Below are 26,180 nucleotides of genomic sequence, written 5' to 3'. Positions count from 1 at the left end.
GATCTTGACAACATATTATCGTCAATCGTACCTTCCTATTTCAGAATTAAATATTTTATAAAGTGTTAGTAGAACTTTCAAAGTTTAGTTTATATACTAGTAAGAATTTGATCATGTTTATATTTTAAAAATAAAATATACTAAAGTAGACAATGAACGTTTTCATTCCTTAATTTTACTTGTGTTAAAATCAACAAATTCAAATAAATATTCTTTCGTTTGGAAAGGGTAACGTAAAACGACATCAATGTTAAAGCATTTGATTTAAAAGGAAACGGGTGCATGTGCAGGGGGCGGATATTGGGCTTTGAAACCCGTACCTGCCCAAGCTAAAAAAATAAAATACAATTGAAATCTATTTTCTAGGGGAGCATCGCACCATATATAAACTTAGCTCAACACAGTCTATAACCCCAACACCGCTGAAATCCCTGCACATGCGCCTTTTGATTCTTTTTCATTTTTTTTTAGCAAGGGATCGTTTATATGTACCATCCCACAGACATGATATCACATACCACGCATTTCCAAAAAAACACCTTTTTAGGTCTAAGTAATGAATAGAAATGACATATAGTCTTGATAAATGTAGATCGAACACAATACCCTCTTCCTCTACCCCTAGAGTGTTACGTAATTATTAACACCCCCTTACATGTAACGCATATGCCAACCGCTGGCCACTGTCAGAATTAAAAGGCAAATCCCCCACCCACCGACCCCTGGAAAGGCGTTGTACCATACGTCTATGGATATAAATATGTTTTGGAGATATGAGACGACCCCTTAATCAAGACAGTTAAATTTGTTCAAAATCACGTGAGTAGCTCAGCGCCTGCGCAAATCACGTAAAGTCCCAGTTCTACTGACGTCCCGCTAAATGAAGAAAATCAAAGCTGGACATTGAGTTTGTAGTTGACCTAAATAATGTAGATAAGCGAGCATTGCGAAACTATAGCGATGTGGTGGACCTTTCATGTACCAAACAGAACTGGATCATCTATTCTAAATGCTTAAATAATAGAAATAGTGCAGGGAATGTAGTTTTAAAGGGTTGTTTATTCAGTTACGCTTCTTTCATTTGTGTTAGGTGGTTACTATGTTTACTCGGTGGTGTCAACATTCCACCATTAAGGACAAAATGGTACTTTTATACTTAATTTCTATTGCAACTGTGTGCTATTTTACATTCCTCATAACTCATTAAAGTCACAACAAATGAAATTAATGAAGAAAAAAAACACACCGTTAAGCACTAGTTTACTTTTATGTAAGGACATCCAAAATGACGTCATAAACGTCTGACGTCATTTCCATTCAAAAGGAAACCGCATATTCATAGGCCATTTGAATATCGCGTAATGGCTGACGGGAATTAAAGCTGCTTATACTGTTTACAAAAACAGTTTGCACCAAGCTTAAGATTATATGATAAAGAGATTATTACCCTCGTGTGTTTCGGTATCGTCAATATCATATATTAGGAATAAAATAATGTATTAATGTATACAATTTGTATTCCTAATAAATGATATTGATGATACCGAGAAACACTCTGATAAAAACCTCTCTCTCTCTCTCTCTCTCTCTCTCTCTCTCTCTCTCTCTCTCTCTCTCTCTCTCTCTCTCTCTCTCTCTCTATATATATATATATATATATATATATATAATTATGTGTGTATGTGCGTGGTGCGTGAGTGCCTATGTATTATATATAGAGGCTGGTTATTGTCACTCGTCAAATAAAACCTGTTGGTAATCTAAACGGGCTGTCACGCGTCAAATAAAACCTGTTGGTAATCTAAACGGGCTGTAACTCGTCAAATAAAACCTGTTGGTAATCTAAACGGGCTGTCACTCGTCAAATAAAACCTGTTGGTAATCTACACGAACGTGTCACTCGTCAAATAAAACCTGTTGATAATCTAAACGGGCTGTCAAATAAAACCTGTTGGTAATCTACACGAACGTGTCACTGGTCAAATAAAACCTGTTGGTATTCTAAAGAATGTGCCACTCGTCAAATAAAACTCGTTGGTATTCTAAATAATGTGCCACTTGCCAAATAAAACCTGTTGGTATTCTAAATAATGTGCCACTCGTCAAATAAAACCCGTTGGTATTCTAAATAATGTGCCACTCATCAAATAAAACCCGTTGGTATTCTAAATAATGTGACACTCGTCAAATAAAACCTGTTTTTAATCTAAACAGACAGTAACTCGTCAAATAAAACCTGTTGGTATTCTAAACGGGCTGTCACTCGTCAAATAAAACCCGTTGGTATTCTAAATAATGTGCCACTCGTCAAGAAAAACTATTTGGTGTAAAACAGCCTTTATTCTGGCGATGAATGAAATGTATATCTCCTTGATAAATACGGTGTATGAACCAAGGTCGAGTGTTAGGATCGATTCCTTTCAGTGGACTTGTTGAATTATTTTTTGTTCAAAAGTACACAGCGATTTGTAAAGTATAATATAGTTCAAGGCATTGAGCATGCGTCATAACGTATGTGTAGGCTTTTGGCATTTATTGGCTATTTAAATAATTAATGAAGTCCTTGGGCATCAAATACACGCTACCACCACCTTCACGTGCGGTGAAATCGTTCCACGCAATCCTCCAGCAGGGCAGTTTTCTTCCTGAGAATCTCACTTTTTTTCTTCTTTATTTTACTCCAAAAAATAGCAGACACATCTCAGGGTTTAATTTGTAGTGTTTCATTTGTTTATAAAAAGTAGTGCCCTACCCGCCCCCCCCCCCCCCCCCACCCCACCCCCTCCAGAATTTTGATCAGGGTACGGCCCTGTCCAGTATTTGTATGTTTGTTTCCGAGGTATTAGCATACTTATATCCCGAGGATTCAAACACGCTTTCTGTGGACACAGCCTTTGATTTTAAAAATGTTCCCATAGTAAGACGGGGTGGGGAAGGGGAAATGCGATGAACTGAAATTTGCAATATATTTAGTCTAATAAATTGAATTCAGCCAAACAAATGTGCACTAATTTAAAATTTGGGCACAAATTTAGATAGTTCACCAAATATGAAATGCAAACAATGAAAGTGCAAAAGTAAAGTTTGTTTTATTTAACGACGCTACTAGAGCACATTGATTTTTTAATCTTATAATCGGCTATTGGACGTCAAACATATGGTCATTCTGACAGTTTTTAGAGGAAACCCGCTGTCGCCACACAGGCTATTCTTTTACGACAGGCAGCAAGGATCTTTTATTTGCGCTTCCCACAGGCAGGATAGCACAAACCATGGCCTTTGTTGAACCAGTTATGGATCAGTGGTCGGTGCAAGTGGTTTACACCTACCCATTGAGCCTTGCGGAACACTCACTCAGGGTTTGGAGTCGGTATCTGGATTAAAAATCCCATGCCTCTACTGGGATCCGAACCCATTACCTACCAGCCTGTAAACCGATAGCCTAACCACTACGCCGCCGAGGCCGGTAAATATGTTGAAAGACTGTAGTAGAAATGAATCTGAAGCACCAAGATGTCAATATCGTCGAGAGGATCATTATTTGCGCCTTTGTCGTGAATTAGGGAAATCCATGACTTCAGGAATATGAGAGGGAAACAAATCAATTTCAATATTATATTATACAAAGGGTGAAACTTACTTCACAAGACACCCAATTTGCAGAATAATGGAAAATTCTTGTTCATCCTGTGAATCAAATGGATTTGGAAATTAGCAAGTTTCATACAGAGCAAAGTTTCTGTACCACTCTAGCAATCGGGGCAGATGGGATGACCTCCGAACTCTTTGGGTGTAACGTCCGGGTGGATTTTTATCTTTGAATCACTGCAATCTGTAATTGGAACAAAATTAAAAGTGACGAAACATTCAAGTAGTAGGTGGGCTGATTCACCATTAATTAAACAAGTGAGGTCACATGGCCAGTTGCGAACCAACGCAATGTCGTCATAGAGGTGGGCCCTTCATAGTAGTTATACCCTGTCTATAGGGTATATCGATTTCACTATTGCATCATCCAAGATGGCCGCCAAACTGCGCCGTAGGGGATGACGAAAGATGATGCAATGCTGACGTCACTAGGCCCCGCCCCCAGAAGGGTGTGTACACGTTTATTTTAAGAATTGGTGTAATACTGACGTCACTCTTACAGTTTTATTTTTTGTTTCAAGAACTGCTGTAATGTTCAGTACAGTAGTTTGTCCAAATGTGTATTTGAAGACAATGGTTACTTAAAAGACGTATGTTAATTAATATCCCCCACCCCCTTTGTTATTATATAGCAGCTTATGAAAGAGACCGTTCATCGCACCCAACATTGAATACAGGTGTACGAGAGAAGAAATAATGAAGGGATGTGAAACGTTAATAAATGATACATTGATATTTGTATTACACATTTATGAATGAACTGAATGCTGCAACGTTCGGAAGTCTTGCCAATGTTGTACTCACCTAAATTAGAATAATATCCGTAGGAAAAATCCACATACTTGTGAATATTATTTTAGCAACTAATCTTATACGATGTAAAGCCCCACAGTCTGGGAGTCAAATTGAAATGTGATATCTGTCAGCTGTGAATCGTTCCGTTGATCCGCATCCTGGTAATCTAAACTAGGTGTGAGCCCACTTGAATTTTGTTTACTCCCCTCCCCACACACACATCTTGATGACGATAATATATATATATACATATATACACAGTGTTGGATGTAGGGAAGGGGGCGGATAGGGCAGGGGGAGAGCGGTGTGCCCCTAACGTACATATTTATTTATTTGAAATATGATTTTTGTTTTTAATATAATATATACTTACTTTTGAAGATGCATCTTTAAGTATGTCCATGTAATGCATTTTTAATCCACTCCTCAATACACTGTTTATCACAGTACATGGTATACACTTATGCTAACAGAGAGAAAAATGCAATTGAAACATCCGATTCTGAATGGGATCATATTATTATAGTGTTAACGTTCCAAGAGGGTCGGTAATGGAGGGGGTGCTAATATACAACGTTTGTATAAGCTGAATGGATCGTGTTTTATGATATTCATTACTGCTTGATGCTCTGGCCCTAATACTTGACCACTTAAAGAATTTGAGAAATGATTTACAGAGTGCGACTGAAACCGGATACGCACACTTGCGTTTGAACTCTAGACGTGATAAAAACCAGAAGCAATTCTGAAGGGGAGAAAACGAAACAAAACAAAGACCCTGTGTGCTACATTGTACGTCCATGTAGGTTTCTGTTATGATACACTATAAGTGTATGGGCTTTAACAGGTTATTTCGATATAAAAACCAGAAGTAATATATTGCTCACACACACACACACATACACCTCCCCCGTGATCCCCCCCCCCCCCCCCCCCAAGTTGGAACTACTTGTAGTATGAAAATTTATAATATATTCCGTCAATGAATCACGTCTTAGTACAATGTTCGGCACCAACATTTCAAATGCAATCCGACTCCATAGTTTGTAAGTTTGCGGCGGGGGCGGCGGCGCGGCGGGACGGCTGCGGTAAGCGGCGCACGGCAAGACCGATGGGATGTCGCGGCGGGACGGACGGGGCGTCTGCACGGAGGGGGACGACGCAATGGCGCGGGCGGGACGGCGGGGGTGGTACGGAGGGGGCGGGTCGTGGCGGAGGCGGCGATCAGCAAACACACATGAGGATGAGTAAACATAAAAAGAAAGGTAAGAGTCATATCTTGATTTTATTATTTCACAATCAGTGGACATAAGATACGCATATACAGAAGGTCACATTCAGAGGTCGTATGGCAAAATACAGTTACTGTTTATTTAGTATAATTGTCATCATCAATGTCCTCATCACCACTGTTAGCATCATCATCATCGTCGTCGGCACTGTCTGCTTCGTCCAGATATTCACTGATCCAGGAACGATATTTGTTTAATCTGGAACGAATTTGTGGTCAAACATCTGTCTTCGGATCCACCGACTGTAGAATGTTTCTCGAGTTCATGCCTTTGTCAAAGTAGTACATGTATGTCAAAACTTGAGAGTACGTTTCTTTAAACAATTTCCATTTTAGAGCCTTCAGTCGTTTTTCGATGTCATCTTGAGACATATTCCTATTTCGAAAACGTTGTTTCTTGTCTTCAAAATAGTCACGATTTATATCGTATTCACGATCGATCATCTGACGTATGCCCTCGTTTTCGAGATCATTAGAGGTCTCTCCTTTCTCCTCGTCATTTTCACAGGTATTCAAGCGCAGGTGTCGCTGCAAGTTTCTCCCGTCTTTAAAGACGACCCCACACGTATCGCAGGACTGCAGTTTCTTGACCTTTTTCAAAAATGGCTCTACATCATCGTCTTCGTCGTCAGCACTTTCGTAGGCGGGTATGCCTGGTAATTTCCTCTTAAATGCACCGTTTTGCATGATTTTGGATCCACTGTAGTAGCTGCACTCGCAGAGCTGTTTTCCCGATGCTAGTGACAAGTCGTCTGGGATGTTCGTTGTTGCGTCTACGCTTTTATATCGTTCAGGCACACAGGTTCCCGTCTCTAGGCCACTAGGCCGAAGGCGTAACATTTCTGGCGTGGTAGGTTTGAGGTCCACCATGAGGTGTCCAAAGGGCCTATGGGTAGCTCCCTCGAAATATTTCATGAAATGACGAGTGTTTTCTGGATACATCTGTCGTGCCAATGTCAGAACGTGTTGCTTGTCGATGGGATTGTTGAACAGCGCCAGGTAATGACAATTTCTTCTCTGCGTCGGGTCTTTACTCTGATAGAGATTCTGATTGATGGCAGTCACGGAGAGGTTTCTGTGATGACTCCCTTCTGTAAAAATGTCCGTGATGCGAGAATCTTTATTGGCCGTAGACATCAGGTCATCTAACACGATGAGATTTCTAATTCTGGGATCCAAATAATGGTCGTTTCCAAATTCGTAGGTATGCCTTGGACGAATTCCACTCGAACCGTTGCCCCAATGATGTCGTAAAGCGGTTGCCATCTTTTGTAGAGCCAGATAATCCGTTGGGGAGGTGGATTGATTCTATCATTCTTCAGTAGTTTGTACACCAAAAATGTTTTCCCACACGACGTGGGTCCCGACACGATCATCGTGAAAGGATGTAGCAATTCAAGTGGTGGTGGTGGTTGTGGTGGCAGTGGTGGTGGTGGTAGTGGTGGCAGCGGTGGTGGTAGATGACTGGTGTTTAGATGTCGCACCATGGCATCTCTCCCGGAAAATATCTTTTCACACTCAGGACACGAGCTCTGATACATTGTGACAGCGCCGCCGATTCAAATGGAAATGGCGATGTCCGTCTTCCGTGGCTCCTTTTATACAGTTTAAAATTGCCTCTGCCGTTTCGAGGTGTTACGCTTGTATCCCCCACCACTTTGTTGTTGTTGATTATGTTGCCTTTGGCGTTTGAGTTGAGCTTTAGCCTGTTCCACCACCTGTTGCGTGGGAGAAGTCATAATGACCGGAGGGTTGTTGTGTGACTCTTCGGGCTTCTTACTCTTCTTGTAATATTTGTCGTACAGTTCCAAGAAACTATCCACGTCCATCCTTTCACCCGTCCGAGGAGAAATCATACATTTGCCTTGAGCTTGCAATTGATAATAGCGAGTCCATTTCTCGGTGTCGGGAACGTACAGTGTGTAGTTCATGACGATCAGAACCCGAAAGGCATAGGCTTGAGATGAAGTGTCACGACGACGGATCCGGCGATAAATGAAGCAGGGTGTCCCGTGGGGCTCTTTATATAGACGTGAATGACATCGGTGTTTTCTACTCTGTTAGATAATGATAGTGTGGAAACACAAAAGAGCGCCCTTGCTGTATATGTCACGAAACTCGTTTCTCTTGCTGACGTCCCAGTTTTCAAAGGCAATCTCATGTGTGTTTGCTGATCGCCGCCTCCGCCACGACCCGCCCCCTCCGTACCACCCCCGCCGTCCCGCCCGCGCCATTGCGTCGTCCCCCTCCGTGCAGACGCCCCGTCCGTCCCGCCGCGACATCCCATCGGTCTTGCCTTGCGCCGCTTACCGCAGCCGTCCCGCCGCGCCGCCGCCCCCGCCGCAAACTTACAAACTATGGAGTCGGATTGCATTTGAAATGTTGGTGCCGAACATTGTACTAAGACGTGATTCATTGACGGAATATATTATAAATTTTCATACTACAAGTAGTTCAAACTTGGGGGGGGGGGGGGGGGGGGGGGGGGGGGGGGGGGATCACGGGGGAGGTGTGTGTGTGTGTGTGTGTGTGTGTGAGAGAGATCAATATATTACTTCTGGTTTTTATATCGAAATAACCTGTTAAAGCCCATACACTTATAGTGTATCATAACAGAAACCTACATGGACGTACAATGTAGCAAACAGGGTCTTTGTTTTGTTTCGTTTTCTCCCCTTCAGAATTGCTTCTGGTTTTTATCACGTCTAAGAGTTCAAACGCAAGTGTGCGTATCCGGTTTCAGTCGCACTCTGTAAATCATTTCTCAAATTCTTTAAGTGGTCAAGTATTAGGGCCAGAGCATCAAGCAGTAATGAATATCAGCTTATACAAGTGTTGTATATTAGCACCCCCTCCATTACCGACCCTCTTGGAACGTTAACACTATAATAATATGATCCCATTCAGAATCGGATGTTTCAATTGCATTTTTCTCTCTGTTAGCATAAGTGTATACCATGTACTGTGATAAACAGTGTATTGAGGAGTGGATTAAAAATGCATTACACGGATATACTTAAAGATGCATCTTCAAAAGTAAGTATATATTATATTAAGAAACAAAAATCATATTTCAAATAAATAAATATGTACGTTAGGGGCACACCGCTCTCCCCCTGCCCTATCCGCCCCCTTCCCTACATCCAACACTGTGTATATATGTATATATATATATATATATTATCGTCATCGAGATGTGTGTGTGGGGAGGGGAGTAAACAAAATTCAAGTGGGCTCACACCTAGTTTAGATTACCAGGATGCGGATCAACGGAACGATTCACAGCTGACAGATATCACATTTCAATTTGACTCCCAGACTGTGGGGCTTTACATCGTATAAGATTAGTTGCTAAAATAATTCTCACAAGTATGTGGTTTTTCCTGTGGATATTATTCTAATTTAGGTGAGTACAACATTGGCAAGACTTCCGAACGTTCCAGCATTCAGTTCATTCATAAATGTGTAATACAAATATCAATGTATCATTTATTAACGTTTCACATCCCTTCATTATTTCTTCTCTCGTACACCTGTATTCAATGTTGGGTGCGATGAACGGTCTCTTTCATAAGCTGCTATATAATAACAAAGGGGGTGGGGGATATTAATTAGCATACGTCTTTTAAGTAACCATTGTCTTCAAATACACATTTGGACAAACTACTGTACTGAACATTACAGCGGTTCTTGAAACAAAAAATAAAACTGTAAGAGTGACGTCAGTATTACACCAATTCTTAAAATAAACGTGTACACACCCTTCTGGGGGCGGGGCCTAGTGACGTCAGCATTGCGTCATCTTTCGTCATCCCCTACGGCGCAGTTTGGCGGCCATCTTGGATGATGCAATAGTGAAATCGATATACCCTATAGACAGGGTATAACTACTCTTCGTTACAGAGCCGGTTTATCCTAGTCTCACTTGTAGCACGTGCTACGACCCCGCGCTTCAGGGGGCTCCGCGGTGATGTGTATATAGAGAATAATACATGAGTGGCCGTTAGATTCCATTTATCTCACGAGTTGTTTTAAAATGTATCTAACGAGTTTGATACGTTTTTAAATACGTGTGTGGTAAATAGTATCTAACAGACACGAATGTATTATTCTATTTCTTACATATCCTCAAAAACCAGGTTTTGAGCAGGTTTTAAAGGGACACACCCTAGTTACGTTTATTTGTTAACCATTACGGCGTTGTTTTTCGCTATTAAACCCCATTTTTCACAAATAAAATTGCACTTTACTTACATTTTATTATTTAGAATACACATTTCCATTCACCTGAAGTGCTTTTTGGTAATACTGATGTTTGTAAAACCACGAAATGCATTTTTTGCATTTTTTCACAAAACGTGTTGTCGAGAAAAAACCCGTTAAGCAAGCGAGGTCCAATCTATTTTTAATGTCACAGACGTTGGTATATCACGTGACCGTTATCATTTTGGTTCGGTTTGTTTTCTCGTGCACGGTTCGCGCAATCAACATCCGATTTGTTGTTGTTCATTTGTGAGATTTTTCTTCACAGTTCGTGAACATTTTCAGTAACAATAAAGTTCAGACAAGTAAGTGTCTCAATACAAAACGTTACAAACCCTTAAAACCAATAATTTTGCTAAGTCTTACGATATCTGGAGAGGGGATACAACCAGGACAGAACAGTTGGAACATGTCCAGGAGAGGTGAAACGAACGCACCCCAAGTCTGTGAAATTTGTTGTGACGTAGGCATTGTTGTGCTTCTACCGGTGACATCAGAATACTAACTTTCAAAATTATTTCAAGCAATTGGGACATGGGAATTCCCATGGTATTTATCGATATAAAACCTGCTTTTTCACTCCATTTGATAAAAACGTGATCTAAGTGTGTTACAGGTTTGTAGATTTATCCAAATTATAATTTATTTTCGCTGGATGGAACTAGGGTGTGCGGCTTTAACGACACCCCAGCACGAAAATTACATCAGCTATTGGATGTCAAACCATAGTAATGCAAACAAATAAAGTGATGATCAACATCAATATAAAAATTCAAGATTTAAATAAAAACAGTGTAAAGAACTGTGCAAATATACAAATATCACAAAACGTAACGTAACCGCAACGTAACCGACCCATCAGAGTTAAAATCGACCAAATCATGCAAGAAAGCATGTATCTCACTAATACGGCGACAAACCGCAAGAGAGACCAGGAAAAGTGTCTTCCAAGTCAAAAGTCGAAGAGTGGCAAACCGCAATGGCTAATAAGGCGGACCCTTGAGCGCATGAAGAACCAGAAAGACATCCCATTTTGGCAAAATGGAAGGCCTCTCAACCGTGGATTGCAAAGATTTGAGTAAATCATGCAATACGAGATTCGTGGAAAAGTCTGTCCGACCACACTGCCTGAGAGTAGTGAAGATGGAAGAACGATGACTTTTGACTGTCTGAACTTTAAGCTTCCTTTCCTGGACCAAGGCCAGAAAGTATTCAGCTAAGTCATTGACAGTAGGTGATAAGGGATCGAAATCCTGTTCACCTGCCCAACGAACCCAAGCGCTCCAGTGGCATTGGTAAACTCGCTCAGTTGACCGGCGTTTTGAAGAGGAGACGAGTTCAGCAATTCGTTCCGAAAAGCCTCTGCCTCGCAGGGAAAACTCGACAACCTCCACGCGTGAAGCCGGAAGACCTCCGGCTTCGGGTGCCACACCGGCTGCTGCAGCCGCTGGCTGAGCAGATCCGGAAGGGGTGGCAAGTGCACCGGCTCCTGCACTAACAGTGACAGAAGCTGAGGAAACCATGGTTGGGCTGCCCAACCCGGCGCCACGAGCGTCACTCGACACGGTTGCATTCCAACCTTGGCCAGAACCTTGCTGAGTAAGACTGGGGGCGGGAAGGCATACAGATCCAACCCCGTCCAGTCCATGCTCAACGCATCGTACTCCAGAGCCAGAGTATCGGGAACCGGTGACACAAACACCGGTAACTGGTGGTTCAGCCTGGTCGCGAACATATCCACTTGTGGACTCCCCCACAAATGCAGAATCCTGCCCGCAACCACCTTGTGCAACATCCACTCTGTTTGGACAGGTGAACGACGACTCAAGGCGTCCGCCAAGACGTTGACTGAAGAGGGAATGTGTTTTGCTGTCAACACAATCCCCCACTGATCGCACAATTCCTGGATCTCCAAGGCCCTGCGACTCAGTGACTCGGACTTGGTGCCACCCCAACGATTGAGGTATGCGACTACGGCCGTGTTGTCGCACCTCAACAAAATTCGACGATGTCGAATAATGCTCCGAAACTGGAGGCAAGCCCGGCGAACGGCTTCCATCTCCAGCAGATTGATATGGAGGCTCCTTTCGAAGGCACTCCACACACCTGACAGATGTTGATCCCCAAGATGCACACCGTACCCCTCTAGGGAAGCATCGGTGAACAGGACCAACTCCGGAGCAAGAGGGTGTAAGGGAATGACCTGGGACAAGCACTTGTCGACCAGACACTCTTGGATCGTCTGCACGAACCAAGGCCCCACCGGAATCAACGTATCCCAACAGCGGCCGTCCCACACACGTGAGAGATGCCACTGGAGAGGTCTCTTGAATCGTCTGAACTGCACATTCAATGCAGCCAATGACTCGAGATGTCCCAACAACCCGTGCAGCGTGCGCACCGAAATGCGCTGCTCCCGAGCAAGACGCTGAGCCAGCGCCGTGAATTTGTGGAGGCGTGCATCCGTCGGTTGAACGGATGCCTCTACAAGGTTGAAGACAACTCCGAGATACGTGAAAACCTGAGCTGGCACCAGCTCCGACTTCACCCAATTGGGAATAAATCCCAAGCGAAGTATCATGTCGATGACAAGACTCACGCCCGTCAGACATGCCTGCTGAGACGAAGCTGGAATCAACCAGTCGTCTAGGTAGTTGTGCATGCGAATGCCCAACAAATGTACACGGCCTACCACAGCCTTGACTACACGAGTAAAGGCATGAGGACTCGTGGCCAATCCGAACGGCAGCACTCGAAACTCGTAAGCTTTGCCGTCGAATAGGAAGCGCAGGAACTTCCAAAAATCCCGATGAATCGGAACATGCAGGTAGGCGTCTTTCAGGTCGATTGACGCCGCCCACTCCCCAACCTGGAGTAAAGCCCGGACAGACTGCACCGTCTCCATTTTCATGGAAGGAACGACCACGAATGCATTCAGCGACTTGAGGTTGAGAATCGGTCTCCACTCGCCATTTTTCTTTTGGGCAAAGAACAAATGGGAGTAAAACCCCCGGGAGTCCAAATCCACCTGGTGGATGGCACCCTTGCCGAGAAACTCGGCAATCATCGTTTCCACCAGAACCCGCCTGTCGGACGACGGCATCGGAGGCATCTGGGGAGAAGAAGTGAGAGGGGGAGCCGAAGAAAAGGGAATCCGATATCCCTCCTTGACGACCGACAGAACCCATGGGTCCAGGTCTGGCAAGAGACGCCATTGTGGCAGAAAATGACGTAACCTGCCGCCCACGGGAACGTCTGCTAACGGCACCTCCGTTAACAGTTGCCGGTCGTCGCAACACCCTCACCCCGGCGGCTTACCACTCTTAGGTGCCCTGCCCTTAGCGGTAGCCCGAAAACGTGCTGCCCTCAGACGAGCACGATTCTGTTTGACGGGGGGTGGCGCCGTCCCAGATTGCCAAATAGGAGCAGAAACCTTAGGATTCTGAACCCCCTCAAGAAAAGCTGGTTTCTTGGAGGAAGGCGGGCGAAACGCAGCAGCACCGGAACGGCGCTTCCGAGCGTTACCAGGCTGGGGCAGGGGAACGAACTTGACAGACTCCTTATCCATGACAAGGCTGAAGTCCGACCCAAACAGCAAGGTCTCCCTCACTGACCGGCTGCGAAAATACGTCTTCACAACACCGGTAGCCCGTAGCCCAGACAAGTAATGATCGCGTCGCAACAAGAGATTGTCTGCCCACAAACGCCCAGACATCTGGGCAATGTGATGCGACGCCTTCGCGGCAGCCGCCAAACAACCTCGAGCCATCGGGGAAAGACTCTCCACAGCCTTATCCAACCCAAAAAGGAAGGTACCTAGATGGTTGTTCACCTGAAAGAGAAGTTTAGATAACTTCTCTATCATCTCTAGGTCTCCGATGGCGACACGTACGAAAGACGCCGGACGACAATCAGTCTTAACCCGAGCAGAAACAACCGCAGCATGGTTCAGGAAAGATGCGCACAACGTTTGGTACGAAGTGGGGGCCACCAGCTTCGTACCGGGTAAGAGTTTCCCGATGGCTAAAGCCGCCGGAAACTCTTCCACCACCGCTCCCATGATACGATCGGTGCCAGCAATCAAAGTATCAATCTCCAGTAAGGATTCGTGTGCCTCCTGGGCAAGCGGAAAACCAAGCTCCGGCTGCGGAGCCTTCACCACCAGCGATCGATTTCCAAAAGAAACGCCCTGAATAGTGGGAACAGCCACCTCCGCTGGGGAAGCGTCAGCGCATACAAGTCGGACTTCGTTACTTACGAATTGCAGAACCGTTGCATAATCGAAATCTTCTGCAGGCGGGACAGAGGCGTCGACTCCCGCCGCTCGGCAATCCGGATCGTCCGAAACCTCTTCCGACTCCAAACCGGAACCGGAAGGCAAATCTTCCTTGGAAGAGTCCTCCCTCAAAACCGGCGGCACCGAAGACCGTGGCTGACCCTGAAGGGAAGGGACGGGAACAAACCTCCGTCCATGCGTCACCCCCTCATCGCCAAAACGATCATGGGTGGAAACAGGCACCGACCGCACTGGAAAACCAGGCAGCGGCGGAACAGCCGACACGGCTGGGGTCGAAGGCTGAGACACAAGTCCCACCTGCGACGTAGCGCGGAGCCACAAGAGAAAGTTTTCAAACAAACTTTCTTGAAAACCTCCGGGCCGACCCTGAGAATCTACAGGAACCAACGGCTCCTGCCATCTCTGCGAAGGGTACCGCCGTGAACCTCTACCTCGGTCCGACGAGGTAGGCAAAGCAGCGCCTAAAAAAGCCGCCGTCTCCCGCACACCCGGCGTAGCCGATGGCGGAACCTCCGTAGCCGGAGGAACCGGCCCCTCCGGGTAAACATACACATAGGGAGGACTCAACGAGTCCTGCACCCAGTGTGCAACGTGAGGATCCGCCGCCCCCGACAGCATCCCCACGGCTTCACCCTGCAACGGGCGGAACGTCGGATTACGTAAAAAAAAACCGAACCGACCGAGGCTGACACGGCGCTAGCCAACGCCGGCCCCGTCAACCGAACACCCCCGTCCGAAACAGACGGCGCCCTCGAGCCACCCGACTCGCCAAACTGGAGCCGCTCCAGTCGGCTTCCATCCACAGGATGGGGGAAAAGGGGAACCGCGGCGGCCGAAGCCACCACAGCCTCCTTGCGCACAACCCGTGTTGACGCCACCTCCGCCGCCGGAGATACAGGTGCCTCCGTCGGAACAGCCTCCCCGACAGGTAACCGATTCTCTGCTTCAGCCGAAACAGAGAACTTTAGTGAACCAGTGGCGCCGGCCGGCGTCACTGAACCACTAGCAACGCCATCCGAATGGCGGTGTGAAGAGGAGGCGTGCTTACGTCTACCACCCTTCCTCGCACGAACAGTGCCCCCGGACTTCTCGGAAGCCGGCGGCACCTCCGATTGGAGGACAACCCCCGCGGTTGCCTCCTCGCTCTTCTCTCCCTTTCCTTTGCGAATATCTCTCTTCCTGTCCGCCTCCCGGACCTGGCGACGAAATTTCGTCCAAATGGACGAAGGCCATGTCGCGCAAAGCCCTACAGGACCGACACAAAAGTGCGAGTCGAACCGGGGAAGCCGCTTGCCACAGCCGGCTTCGGCACACACGGTCAATCTCGCGGTTGAGCCCGATGAGGCCGTGTCAGACATACCGAAATAATTCGTAACCCAATTATCCCAAAAACAACGTATGCCTTGGTAAGGGCTAAGGAAATAAATAAACAAAAATACACTTTAATAAACGTTTCACGTAAGTACAATTACGAAAAAACCGAAAAGTTTGCAGAGCTTGTAATAAACGACTACAATGGAGGACTGCAGAAATGAGAACGATGGTCTGCCCATGCGCGGATATGGATATACATCCGGCAAGGGAAGACAATTCTGCAGTGGAGGAGATGACTCAGGTTGTATAGCATAGTTGTTGTGCTAGTACAGTAAGTTGAATAAGACTATTACAGCCGTTGCACTTGTAGCTAACTTACCCGTCATATACCCATGATTGTCAGGTTAACTATACACCACAGTGTAATCGATTTTCATAGTGTAATTTTCATTGAATATATTACACACCCGTGTAAGATATTGCTCATGTCATAACAATCACTTAATATCTAACTAGTGTAATATTGGCCAGCGTGATATTTCTGTCTAAACTTTATTAGTTAATATATTAAAGGTACGTAGTCCAATTACAATAGTGTGATATTTCTATCTAAAATTTATTAATTAATATATTAAAGATAATTATATCTCTCTCCTCTCCCCTCTCGTGTGTTTCGGTATCGTCAATATCATATATTAGGAATAAAAATAATGTATTAATGTATACAATTTTTATTCCTAATATATGATATTGACGATAATAATCTCTCTCCCTCTCTTTCTGTCCCTCCCTCCCTCCCTCCCTCCCTCGCTCGCTCGCGCGCTCTCTCTCTCTCTCTCTCTCTCTCTCTCTCTCTCTCTCTCTCTCTCTCTCTCTCTCTCTCTCTCTCTCTCTCTCTCTCTCTCTCTCTCTCTCTCTCTCTGTGAGGTGCAAATAAACGTTTTCCTTTCGGATTTTTCAGAAACTTGTAAGCGTTACCCTTGGGTTTGTTTAAACCACGACTTTGGTCATAGTTCCTTATATTTTAGTATATGCTTATGCTAAGGACCCTCCAAGCATTCATATTAATTTCTTTCTCTTGTAGTTAGAGGTGGTTTAAGTCACGGATTAACAGAACCGACTAATGTCAGGAAACACGGTATTAAATCAAGTTGGGTGTTCCAATTCGTGTGAGTTATTGAAATCTCTCAGTATTAACATTGATCATTTGCGCCTTCATGACCAATTAATACCACTTGAATAAACTAATGCAACAGTAGATATTCTTAAATGTGTTGTATTGCAGTTTAATTAATATTTACAAATGCTATGAGTTTCTCTGTTTACAATTTCAGTTTGATATGGCGTAAAAATAAAAAGAAGTGTTTTTGAAATTATAAAAATATTCCAGTTTTATCTGATATTTGTAAATATATAAATAAAATGGCAACACGATGTTTAATATTGTATTATTTTAATTAGTTTATCTTACTAAACACTGTATATGATCATAATTTTGTTAATTTGTCTCTACTAATTAAAAATCGTTTTGTAAGGTAAAACAAAACCTATAAAATATTTCAATTCCACGGGGAAGACAACATTCTTGACCGACCGGCCTCGGTGGCGTCGTGGTTAGGCCATCGGTCTACAGGCTGGTAGGTACTGGTTTTGGATCCCAGTCGAGGCATGGAATTTTTAATCCAGATATCGACTCCAAACCCTGAGCGAGTGCTCCGCAAGGCTCAATGGGTAGGTGTAAACCACTTGCACCGACCAGTGATCCATAACTGGTTCAACAAAGGCCATGGTTTGTGCTATCCTGCCTGTGGGAAGCGCAAATAAAAGATCCCTTGCTGCCTGTCGTAAAAGAGTAGCCTATGTGGCGACAGCGGGTTTCCTCTAAAAAACAGTGTCAGAATGACCATATGTTTGACGTCCAATAGCCGATGATAAGATAAAAAAAATCAATGTGCTCTAGTGGCGTCGTTAAATAAAACAAACTTTACTTTACATTCTTCACCGATTTCAATATGGCTACAAAGTATTACTATATATTTATATCTTGTCCAGCTTTCTTCTTTTTTTTACAAATTACACATTTTTGATATTTTCAAAACACTTCCCCTTTTCTTATTAAGCGAATTCAAAACCGAAATAATTGAATTCAGGATCATAAAACATTTTGAGCAGACTTCACATTTAAAATGTTTTTCCTATCAGTATGAATCAACATATGGTTTTTCAGTGAAGTCTGCAGCGTAAAACATTTTGAGCAGACTTCACATTTAAAGGGTCTCTCACCGGTATGCATCAACATATGGTGTTTGAGATAGCGTCGAGTAAAACATCTCGAACACACTTCACACTTGAATGGCTTCTGGGCGCTATGGGTCATCGTATGCTGACTTAGAGAATAGTGGTACGCAAAACTCTTTAAGCATACGTCACATTTAAATGGTTTCTCTCCAGTGTGGACACGCTTGTGCTTATTTAGAGAAGATCCCTGCGTGAAACCTTTCGAACAGATGTCACATTTAAAAGGTTTTTCGCCAGTGTGCAGCAACATGTGAGATTTTAACTGGTATTTCCGTAGAAAACATCTCGAGCACTCCCCGCATTTGAAAGGTTCTTCGCCAGTGTGCGTTTTCTTGTGAACTTTCATGGCGTAACTCTGTGCAAAACATTTCGAGCACACGTCACATTTGAAAGGTTTTTCGCCAGTGTGAATGCGCATGTGCGTTGTAACCTGAGAGCTGTATGAAAAACACTTCAAGCAGACGTCACATTTAAAGGGTTTTTCTCCAGTATGAGCACGCATGTGTGTTTTTATTTGGGAGTTGAATGAAAAACATCTCGAGCAAACACCACATGTAAACAATTTCTCACTGGAACACATCCCGTTCTGGGACTCCATTGTTAAAGACGTGTGCAGCTATAAAAGAAAAGAAAGAGTAAAAAAGATTTTAGAGCGAAGGTTTTTCTACCCAAAAAACCAAATGTTTTATTACCAGCTTTAGACTGTTTTTAAAAAGAAAAACTGCCATCAAATCTGACATAACATTTAAGATGTAGCAGAAGGCTACAAAGAGAAAACTGGGGTTTCTTCTGAATGACAAATGTCGAATGTTGTTAATGTTAGATTTGGAACACATTGATTAACCAATTATGAATTATTTCGTTCTTTTCTCAAATGTATCAACCAAAGCCATATCCTTCAATCCCTTATAGTTATGCACCGAAATGTCGTTTTACAGCAACCAAATAGTTCAACAATACGTTAAGCACAGTGACAAATGCACAGGCTAAACTAACAAAATGATGGTAAAGTTGCCATGGTAACTGACTAGGAGTTATACTGTTAGTATCGGGGTGGGGGGGGGGGGGGGGGGGGGGTGTGTCCAGATAGTAAAAAAAACCCTGTCTGCATCTATCAAGACTTGATCATGTCGTCCATTGATGCATCACTCATGAATGGGCAGAGGTATTGTTGGTAGCTGCAAAGTATTCTCCAGTCAAATGTGAACGCTTCAACTGTCAGCGTATGTCTTTATTTTAGAGCTGGTTCTGTCTTCAACTGTCAGCGTGTGTCTTTATCTTAGAATTGGTTCTATCTTCAACTGTCAGCGTGTGTCTTTATCTTAGAGCTAGTTCTATCTTCAACTGTCAGCGTGTGTCTTTATCTTAGAGCTGGTTCTATCTTCAACTGTCAGCGTGTGTCTTTACCTTAGAGCTAGTTCTGTCTTCAACTGTCAGCTTACGTCTTTATCTTAGAGCTGGTTCTATCTTCAACTGTCAGCGTGTGTCTTTACCTTAGAGTTGGTTTGATCTTCAACTGTCAGCGTGTGTCTTTAACTTAGAGTTTGTTCTATCTTCAACTGTCAGCGTGTGTCTTTATCTTAGAGTTGGTTTGATCTTCAACTGTCAGCGTGTGTCTTTATCTTAGAATTGGTTCTATCTTCAACTGTCAGCGTGTGTCTTTATCTTAGAATTGGTTCTATCTTCAACTGTCAGCGTGTGTCTTTATCTTAGAGTTGGTTCTATCTTCAACTGTCAGCGTGTGTCTTTAACTTAGAGTTTGTTCGATTCTGACATTCATGTTACTTAATAGTCTGTTGACTGCAATATAAAACATCAAAATCCTTTTTACAACCTTTATTAAAAATACTGTTATATGGTAGTTGACTTATTAATATGTAAATTTTGTTTTTAACTATATAACTTTTAGACAAGAGAGAGAGAGACAGAGACAGAGACAGAGAGAGAGAGAGAGAGAGAGAGAGGCTTTCAAGCAAGATTTTGTGAAAAATAAGGGCTTTTTTTAGGGCAAAATTCTTAAAAAATAAGGGCTATTTTTAGGATCTTTTTGGAATTTTTTGACAAAAATAAGGACTGAAATTCAATATTCAATATAAAAGAAAAACATTCTGTACTCACCTCCAGGGAGAACATAAATACAAAAGCTAATTACCAACTCAGAAGATCATGCCAATGGTCATCAACAGCGATATTCGGCATATCAATACAACCAGATTAAAGTACATGTAATCTGATATGGTGCAAATCCATGCTGAATATGATGCTGATAACCACCAAGATGTCTTCTGAGAAATACATTAATTCAACATATTCATTATCTGAAAGTATACTAAGGCTAGATTTAATTAATTCCAACACTTATTTTATGTTGCATTTATCAAAAAAATTCAAAATTTAGGATTTTCACCAAAAAATTAGGGCTTTTTAGGATTTTGAAGCTTTAATAAGGAATATTAGGGCTGCTGTCAAAAAATAAGGAAAATTAGGAAAATAAGGGCCCGCTTGCAAGCCTGGAGAGAGAGAGAGAGAGAGAGAGAGAGAGAGAGAGAGAGAGAGAGAGAGAGAGAGAGAGAGAGAGAGAGAGAGAGAGAGAGAGAGATAGAGAGATATATATATATATATATAGAGAGAGAGAGAGAGAGAGAGAGAGAGTGAGTGAGAGAGAGAGAGACACAGAGAATATGATACATGCATATAATTGATCCTGAAAATTAGTTTAAATAAGCAGCTACGTGGTCATATTCCAAATACAAATATGTGTCAAAATCAATATGTTTCGGTTTGGATTTACCTTCTCATTCACATCCCACTGTTTATCAGAGTTATAATAATTACCCTATTTAAAAGGATTATTAAACCGTATGCTTAATGCAATGAATGGTCATTTGCCGCTGAGATTTGGTTATTAACAACTGGACTGGCATATCAAAGGTTGTGGTATGTGTTATTCTCGCTATAAGACTACATAACAAAATGACCAAATGTTTGACATCCAGTAGTCGATGATTAATAAATCAATGGGCTATAGATTTAGCTATTTCTCATTCCAGCCAGTGCATTAGAATTGGCATGTCAAAGGTTGTGGTTTGTGCTATCCTGTCTGTGGTGTGGTGCATATGAAAAATCCCTTGCTGCTAATGGGAAAATATAGCGGGTTTCTTCTCTAAGACTACATGACCAAATGTTCGACATCCAATATTAGTCAATGATTAATAAATCAATGTGGTATAGTGGCATTGATAAAGGGGCATTTCATTGTAATTTTGTGTGACATTTTGACACCATAAAACTAGGTTTCCATGAAAACTTGACCATACTTTTATTTATATTTTGTATTAATGGAAACCATATAAGTGATGATTACTTCAACCAAGAACAAAGATAGTTTGTACTTGTATTTCTGGATAAATTTTCATATTAATGAGTGTTATGGACGTGACATCATTTGGATGTAAGAAATCTTTGTGCAAGTTCCACCTATAAAATCTGCTCTCCTATATCTTCTATTTTATATCCCAAAAATCAGTTTGTTAGGTCACTAGGTTGTTTAACAATGACATGGAAAGATAATAAATAAACAGTTGATATATAATTTAATAATCAGTAATTAATCAATAACAGTAATGCGACTGATGTGACATTTTGTCAAGATTCAAAGTTACCTCATAAAATTATAGAAATCCTGATACAAAACACAAAGATGATAATAATGAACTGATTAAAACTTTATAATTAAAAAATTTTTTTAAAATCTTAACTATATGTTATACTAGTAGAATATCTCTTACTGTGTAAAGGCAAGGTCTGGCTGAAATGTATTACAATGTATTAACAGCTAATTTTCTGAAAAAGTAAAATTAAATTAGTAGTTTTTTTGTTGTTTTTTTCTAGTCAATCCATGGACATAAAAATACAAAAGTCTAAACTTATGATACCACCCACTTTTGCAATGAATAATGTGACTGAAAACAATACATATGTTTCATCAATCAAAATCTTGGAAATTTATATTCTTTTGTCACATCCATCACAAAAATTATTTTACAATTTCATCAATTTCACATGAGATTCTTTAAAATTAAATTCACAATCTTTTAAAACAGATAAAGAAGTTGAAAATACACTGTTTTATTTTTAACTTTATAACTTTTAGATAAAACTAAACTTTTATAAAAAAAATATAAAAAAATGTGATGAATGTGACATTTCAAATGAGTTATCAAATCAATTAAATAATTACACAAGTCATGACTAAAAATGTTATGCACAGGTTACAAGGCTATGAAGGTTTACATGTCTATGGTCATAACTTTCTGCAGTGGATTTTTAATAAAGATATTGAAAAAAAACAAAATATATCACATCCATCACAATTTTTTTTTTTTTTTTTTTTTTCGGGAGGTTGGGGGTGGGGGTGGAATCCTTACAACGTCTCCCTGGTACATGTCTAAATTCTACATATTCAAGACACTTATGATGTTTACTTTCATATTGTGTAAAGTTTCCATGTAAATGTAATGCTTTTTATTTTCATAGTAGCTGTTTAAATACCATGAAATGCCCTTAAACAAAACAAACATATTGGTAAATGGTCATTTAATGGGTTGGTCTCGAAATTCACCAAAAATAGTCAGCTTAAAACCATTATTATTATGAGAGGGCTTTTTCAGAAATTACATCACAATTTTCAACCTAGATTGTCCCAAAGTTACTTTGATTCAATGAAAGTAAAATAGTTTGAGGGTTGGAAAGTTTACTACTATGGTACGAAATGATTACGGTACAAAATAACTGTGGTACGGAATGACTATGCTATGAAGTAACTTTCCACAATGGTACAAAATGACTTGTACCAGTCAGTATGACACGAAATGACCATGATTCAGCGGAGTTATTTCCCCTTAATGGACAATTTTCATTTATTCCCAAATTTGGGGGATTAAGGGCAACTTTTATGTATTTATTTATTTTAAATATGTATTTTAAAGGGTGTTCCGTCAGTAGTTTAAAACAAATGTATCGTTCTACATAAAAAATATTGATTCCTATCCCGTTTCTGTTAACTGAATTTGTCCGATACGATGTTCTAATCCGAATTTACATCCGTCCATTTACGAAAATAAACTTAAACAGTTTTCACCATTTAAATAATAATCGCTCAACACACATGGAGTTATTTTAATTTTGCTTACCTTTTCTTTATGGCATATTTACTTTTTGGTAGTTAACCTATGAAATACTAAAAACCAATAGGTCCGTTTTCTGAAGAGGCAAAGTGGAAATGACATGTCTGATAGCTAGTCGAAATGTTGGTTCGGACACTACACGTGTAGGGTCCGCTAGTGTTCACCTGTCCACTAGTGTAACAATGAACACTAGCGGTTGCAGTGTTGACCGCTAGTGTAATAATTTAAAATGTTACAGTAACAGTCAACACAGTCGACTAATTTTACTACATCGACCGTTAGTGTAACAACGCCAACGATTAGAACAGCTATTAATTAATTTAATTATTGAATATTCTTGTCCGTGTATTGGATAGATAACTGGATTCAAAACCAGTAGATACTTGCACTGTGTCTATATTATTACTTTCGTACAGAATTTTTGGGGATTTGCCTTATATGTTTGACACATAACAACCTCTGGAAAAACAGTACGCTGGGGTGTCCTTTTCACAAATATTCTAATATTCTAATATCTTCTGTCTTCAAGGACCATAATTCTGTCATGAAACTCAAACTGTGTCTGTAACTCCACATGATATATACAAACTTCCATCTCAATATCTTGACGCATTGCAAAGAAAAGTTTAGGAAAAGGCTGACGGACAGACTGACAGATGTTGGAGACAAAACCTATAGTCCCCTCCGGTTAGGCTGGTAGAGGACTACTAAACACCCTTGAAAAGTTTGTTTTATTTAACGACGCCACTAGAGCACATTGATTGTTATCTTATCATCGGCTATTGACTAAAACACCCTTAAATTCTCTCTTGTTCAACAATAGGTTTTGATAATGAAATTTATTTTTGTATTATTTGTTGCAGTACAATATTGAATACGATGTGATGTTTCTTTCGCATTTCATTGATATAAATTGACTAAATCAAAATAATGTCCAACATCAAAACCAGTTATGTGAACACTAACGGTCGACATTGTACATAGTTAACCGTTAATGTTCACGTTGTTACACTAGCGGTCAACATTGCAACCGCTAGTGTTAACGTCAATTTTGTGAACACTAACGGTTGCATTGTCGACCGTTAGTGTTCATATTGTTACACTAGCGGTCAACATTGCAACCGCTAGTGTTCATTGTTACACTAGTGTACAGGTGAACACTAGCGGACCCTACACGGCTACAGCATACGCATTAATACAAAGAAATTACACACTGACAGAAACACACACACACACAAACACACAATAACACATGCACACACAGACACACACGCACACTCCCCCGCCCCCTCCCCCAAACACACATACGCACCCCCACCACCACACAGTCACACACATACATGATACAGATCTACACAAGCACAAACACACACAAACACGGACACAAACATACACACACACATACATACATAAACACACGCACACAAGCCGCGTGGCTTCGGTAGTGGTGTGGCTAAACAATTGGTAGGTAAGTTACGAGCGAGTCGGTGTCATAGGTTCGACTAAAATAGCCATTGCCAGGTGTACCCACTGTTTCATGCACGTAATCGAGATTGACCGCGTAGCTTGTAGGCCCCATGCATATGGTCGAGTTAAAGAGCATCCTTTTTATGGTCCAATGGATGTCTCGATAGCTTAGAATGTATCGTGGCAAGTCTTCAAGTTGCGGGTGATTCGGTGCCATAGGGTCGAGTTCCAGCAACGGCATGGGCCAATTTGTGAGGCCAGAAAGGATTTAATTATCCCCTGCGCCAGTGCGTTAATATCTATATATGTAATAGTCAACCTCGACATACATACATTGTATAGATATTCATACATACATACATTCAGTGTGTGTTGCTCCCAGCCCAATATTTGTTGCTCCCTCGTATAAAATCCTGGCCACGCCAGTGGTGATACGTATGGGACTCGTCGCATGATGGGAATCCGTTGTCCGAGCGGTCGATCTAGGATCGATCTCCGTCAGTGGGACCATTGGGTTTTTTTTTCGTTCCACACAGTGCATCACGACTGGTATATCAAAGGCCTTGGTATATACTACCCTGTCTGTGGGATGATGCATATAAAAGATCCCTTGCTGCTAATAAAAAAAAAAGAGAGTAGCCCATGAAGTGTTGAAAGCGGGTTTCCTCTCTCAATATCTGTGTGGTCCTTAACCATATGTCTGACGCCATATAACCGTAAATAAAATGTGTTGAGTGCGTCGTTAAATAAACTATTTCCTTCCTTCCTTCTTTGTCCAAGCGTGTGATTCCGTCACTGAACTTTGGCCATAGATTTATAGAAAATGTAATCACATTAAATGCATTTTTAAAAATCAGATTTGTAATTCCTTTCGAAGTTAAAGATTCAACAGAAACGAAAGACAATGCAATTTGATCACTTAATGTATTATACATTAGTGTATAACTTCTATTATTATAGGAAGTCGGTGCTCGGTGTGATTCCGTCAATGTGTAATTCATGTTAAGGTGCTCTTAACCATGATATCGCTTCGTGGAACGGATCCAGATGGTGTCGCGGTTACGCCATCGGACATAAGGCTGGTAGGTACTGGGTTCGCAGCCAGATATCGGCTCCCATCTAGAACTCATTGGGTAGGTGTAAGACTACAACACCCATCTCACTAACCACTAACAACCCACTGTCCTGGACAGACAGCCCAGATAGCTGAGGTGTGTGCACAGGACAGCGTGTTTGAACCTTAATTGGATATAAAGCACGAAAGTAAGTTAAAATGAAATGAAATGAAGTGATAAAACGGTTAAATGGACATACCCTGGTTTTTAAACACTAAGGCATATTTTTGACTATTATAGCCGTTTTTTATAACTGAAATCATACTTTACTTAGATTTTATGTTTTATATTATCAATTTTCGTACATTCGAAGTGTTTTTGGTCATCTTGGTGTTTTTGATATCGCAAAATGCATTTCTCCCCCCCCCCCCCCCCCCCCCCCCCCGCACCCCGCTTCCTACGTCAGTAATTATCCTATTCATATATGCAATAAAATATGTTTCAGTCAGTTACTGAATTAAAATCATTTCCAGCTCTGTTAATATTACTGATAAAAGTCGTCTATA

At 41.8% G+C, this 26,180-nt stretch overlaps 1 protein-coding gene across 1 annotated transcript; it reads right to left on the bottom strand.

The window, feature by feature from the left end:
* Positions 1-17,491: 17,491 nt before the first annotated feature.
* On the bottom strand, positions 17,492-18,951 carry LOC121373811 (gastrula zinc finger protein XlCGF71.1-like). Its single transcript, XM_041500587.1, has one exon. It carries the CDS (start codon positions 18,502-18,504, stop codon positions 17,761-17,763), a length of 744 nt encoding a protein of 247 aa, XP_041356521.1. The 5' UTR covers positions 18,505-18,951; the 3' UTR covers positions 17,492-17,760.
* Positions 18,952-26,180: the final 7,229 nt, after the last annotated feature.

Source organism: Gigantopelta aegis, chromosome 5 (assembly GCF_016097555.1).
Source record: "Gigantopelta aegis isolate Gae_Host chromosome 5, Gae_host_genome, whole genome shotgun sequence".
Taxonomy (NCBI): Eukaryota; Metazoa; Mollusca; class Gastropoda; order Neomphalida; family Peltospiridae; genus Gigantopelta; species Gigantopelta aegis.
This window is presented reverse-complemented; position numbering and strand designations above follow the sequence as displayed.

What these genes read in the sequence shown, in the direction of transcription:
- LOC121373811 (XM_041500587.1), bottom strand. Translation starts at nt 18,504, where the DNA reads ATGGAGTCCCAGAACGGGATGTGTTCCAGTGAGAAATTGTTTACATGT.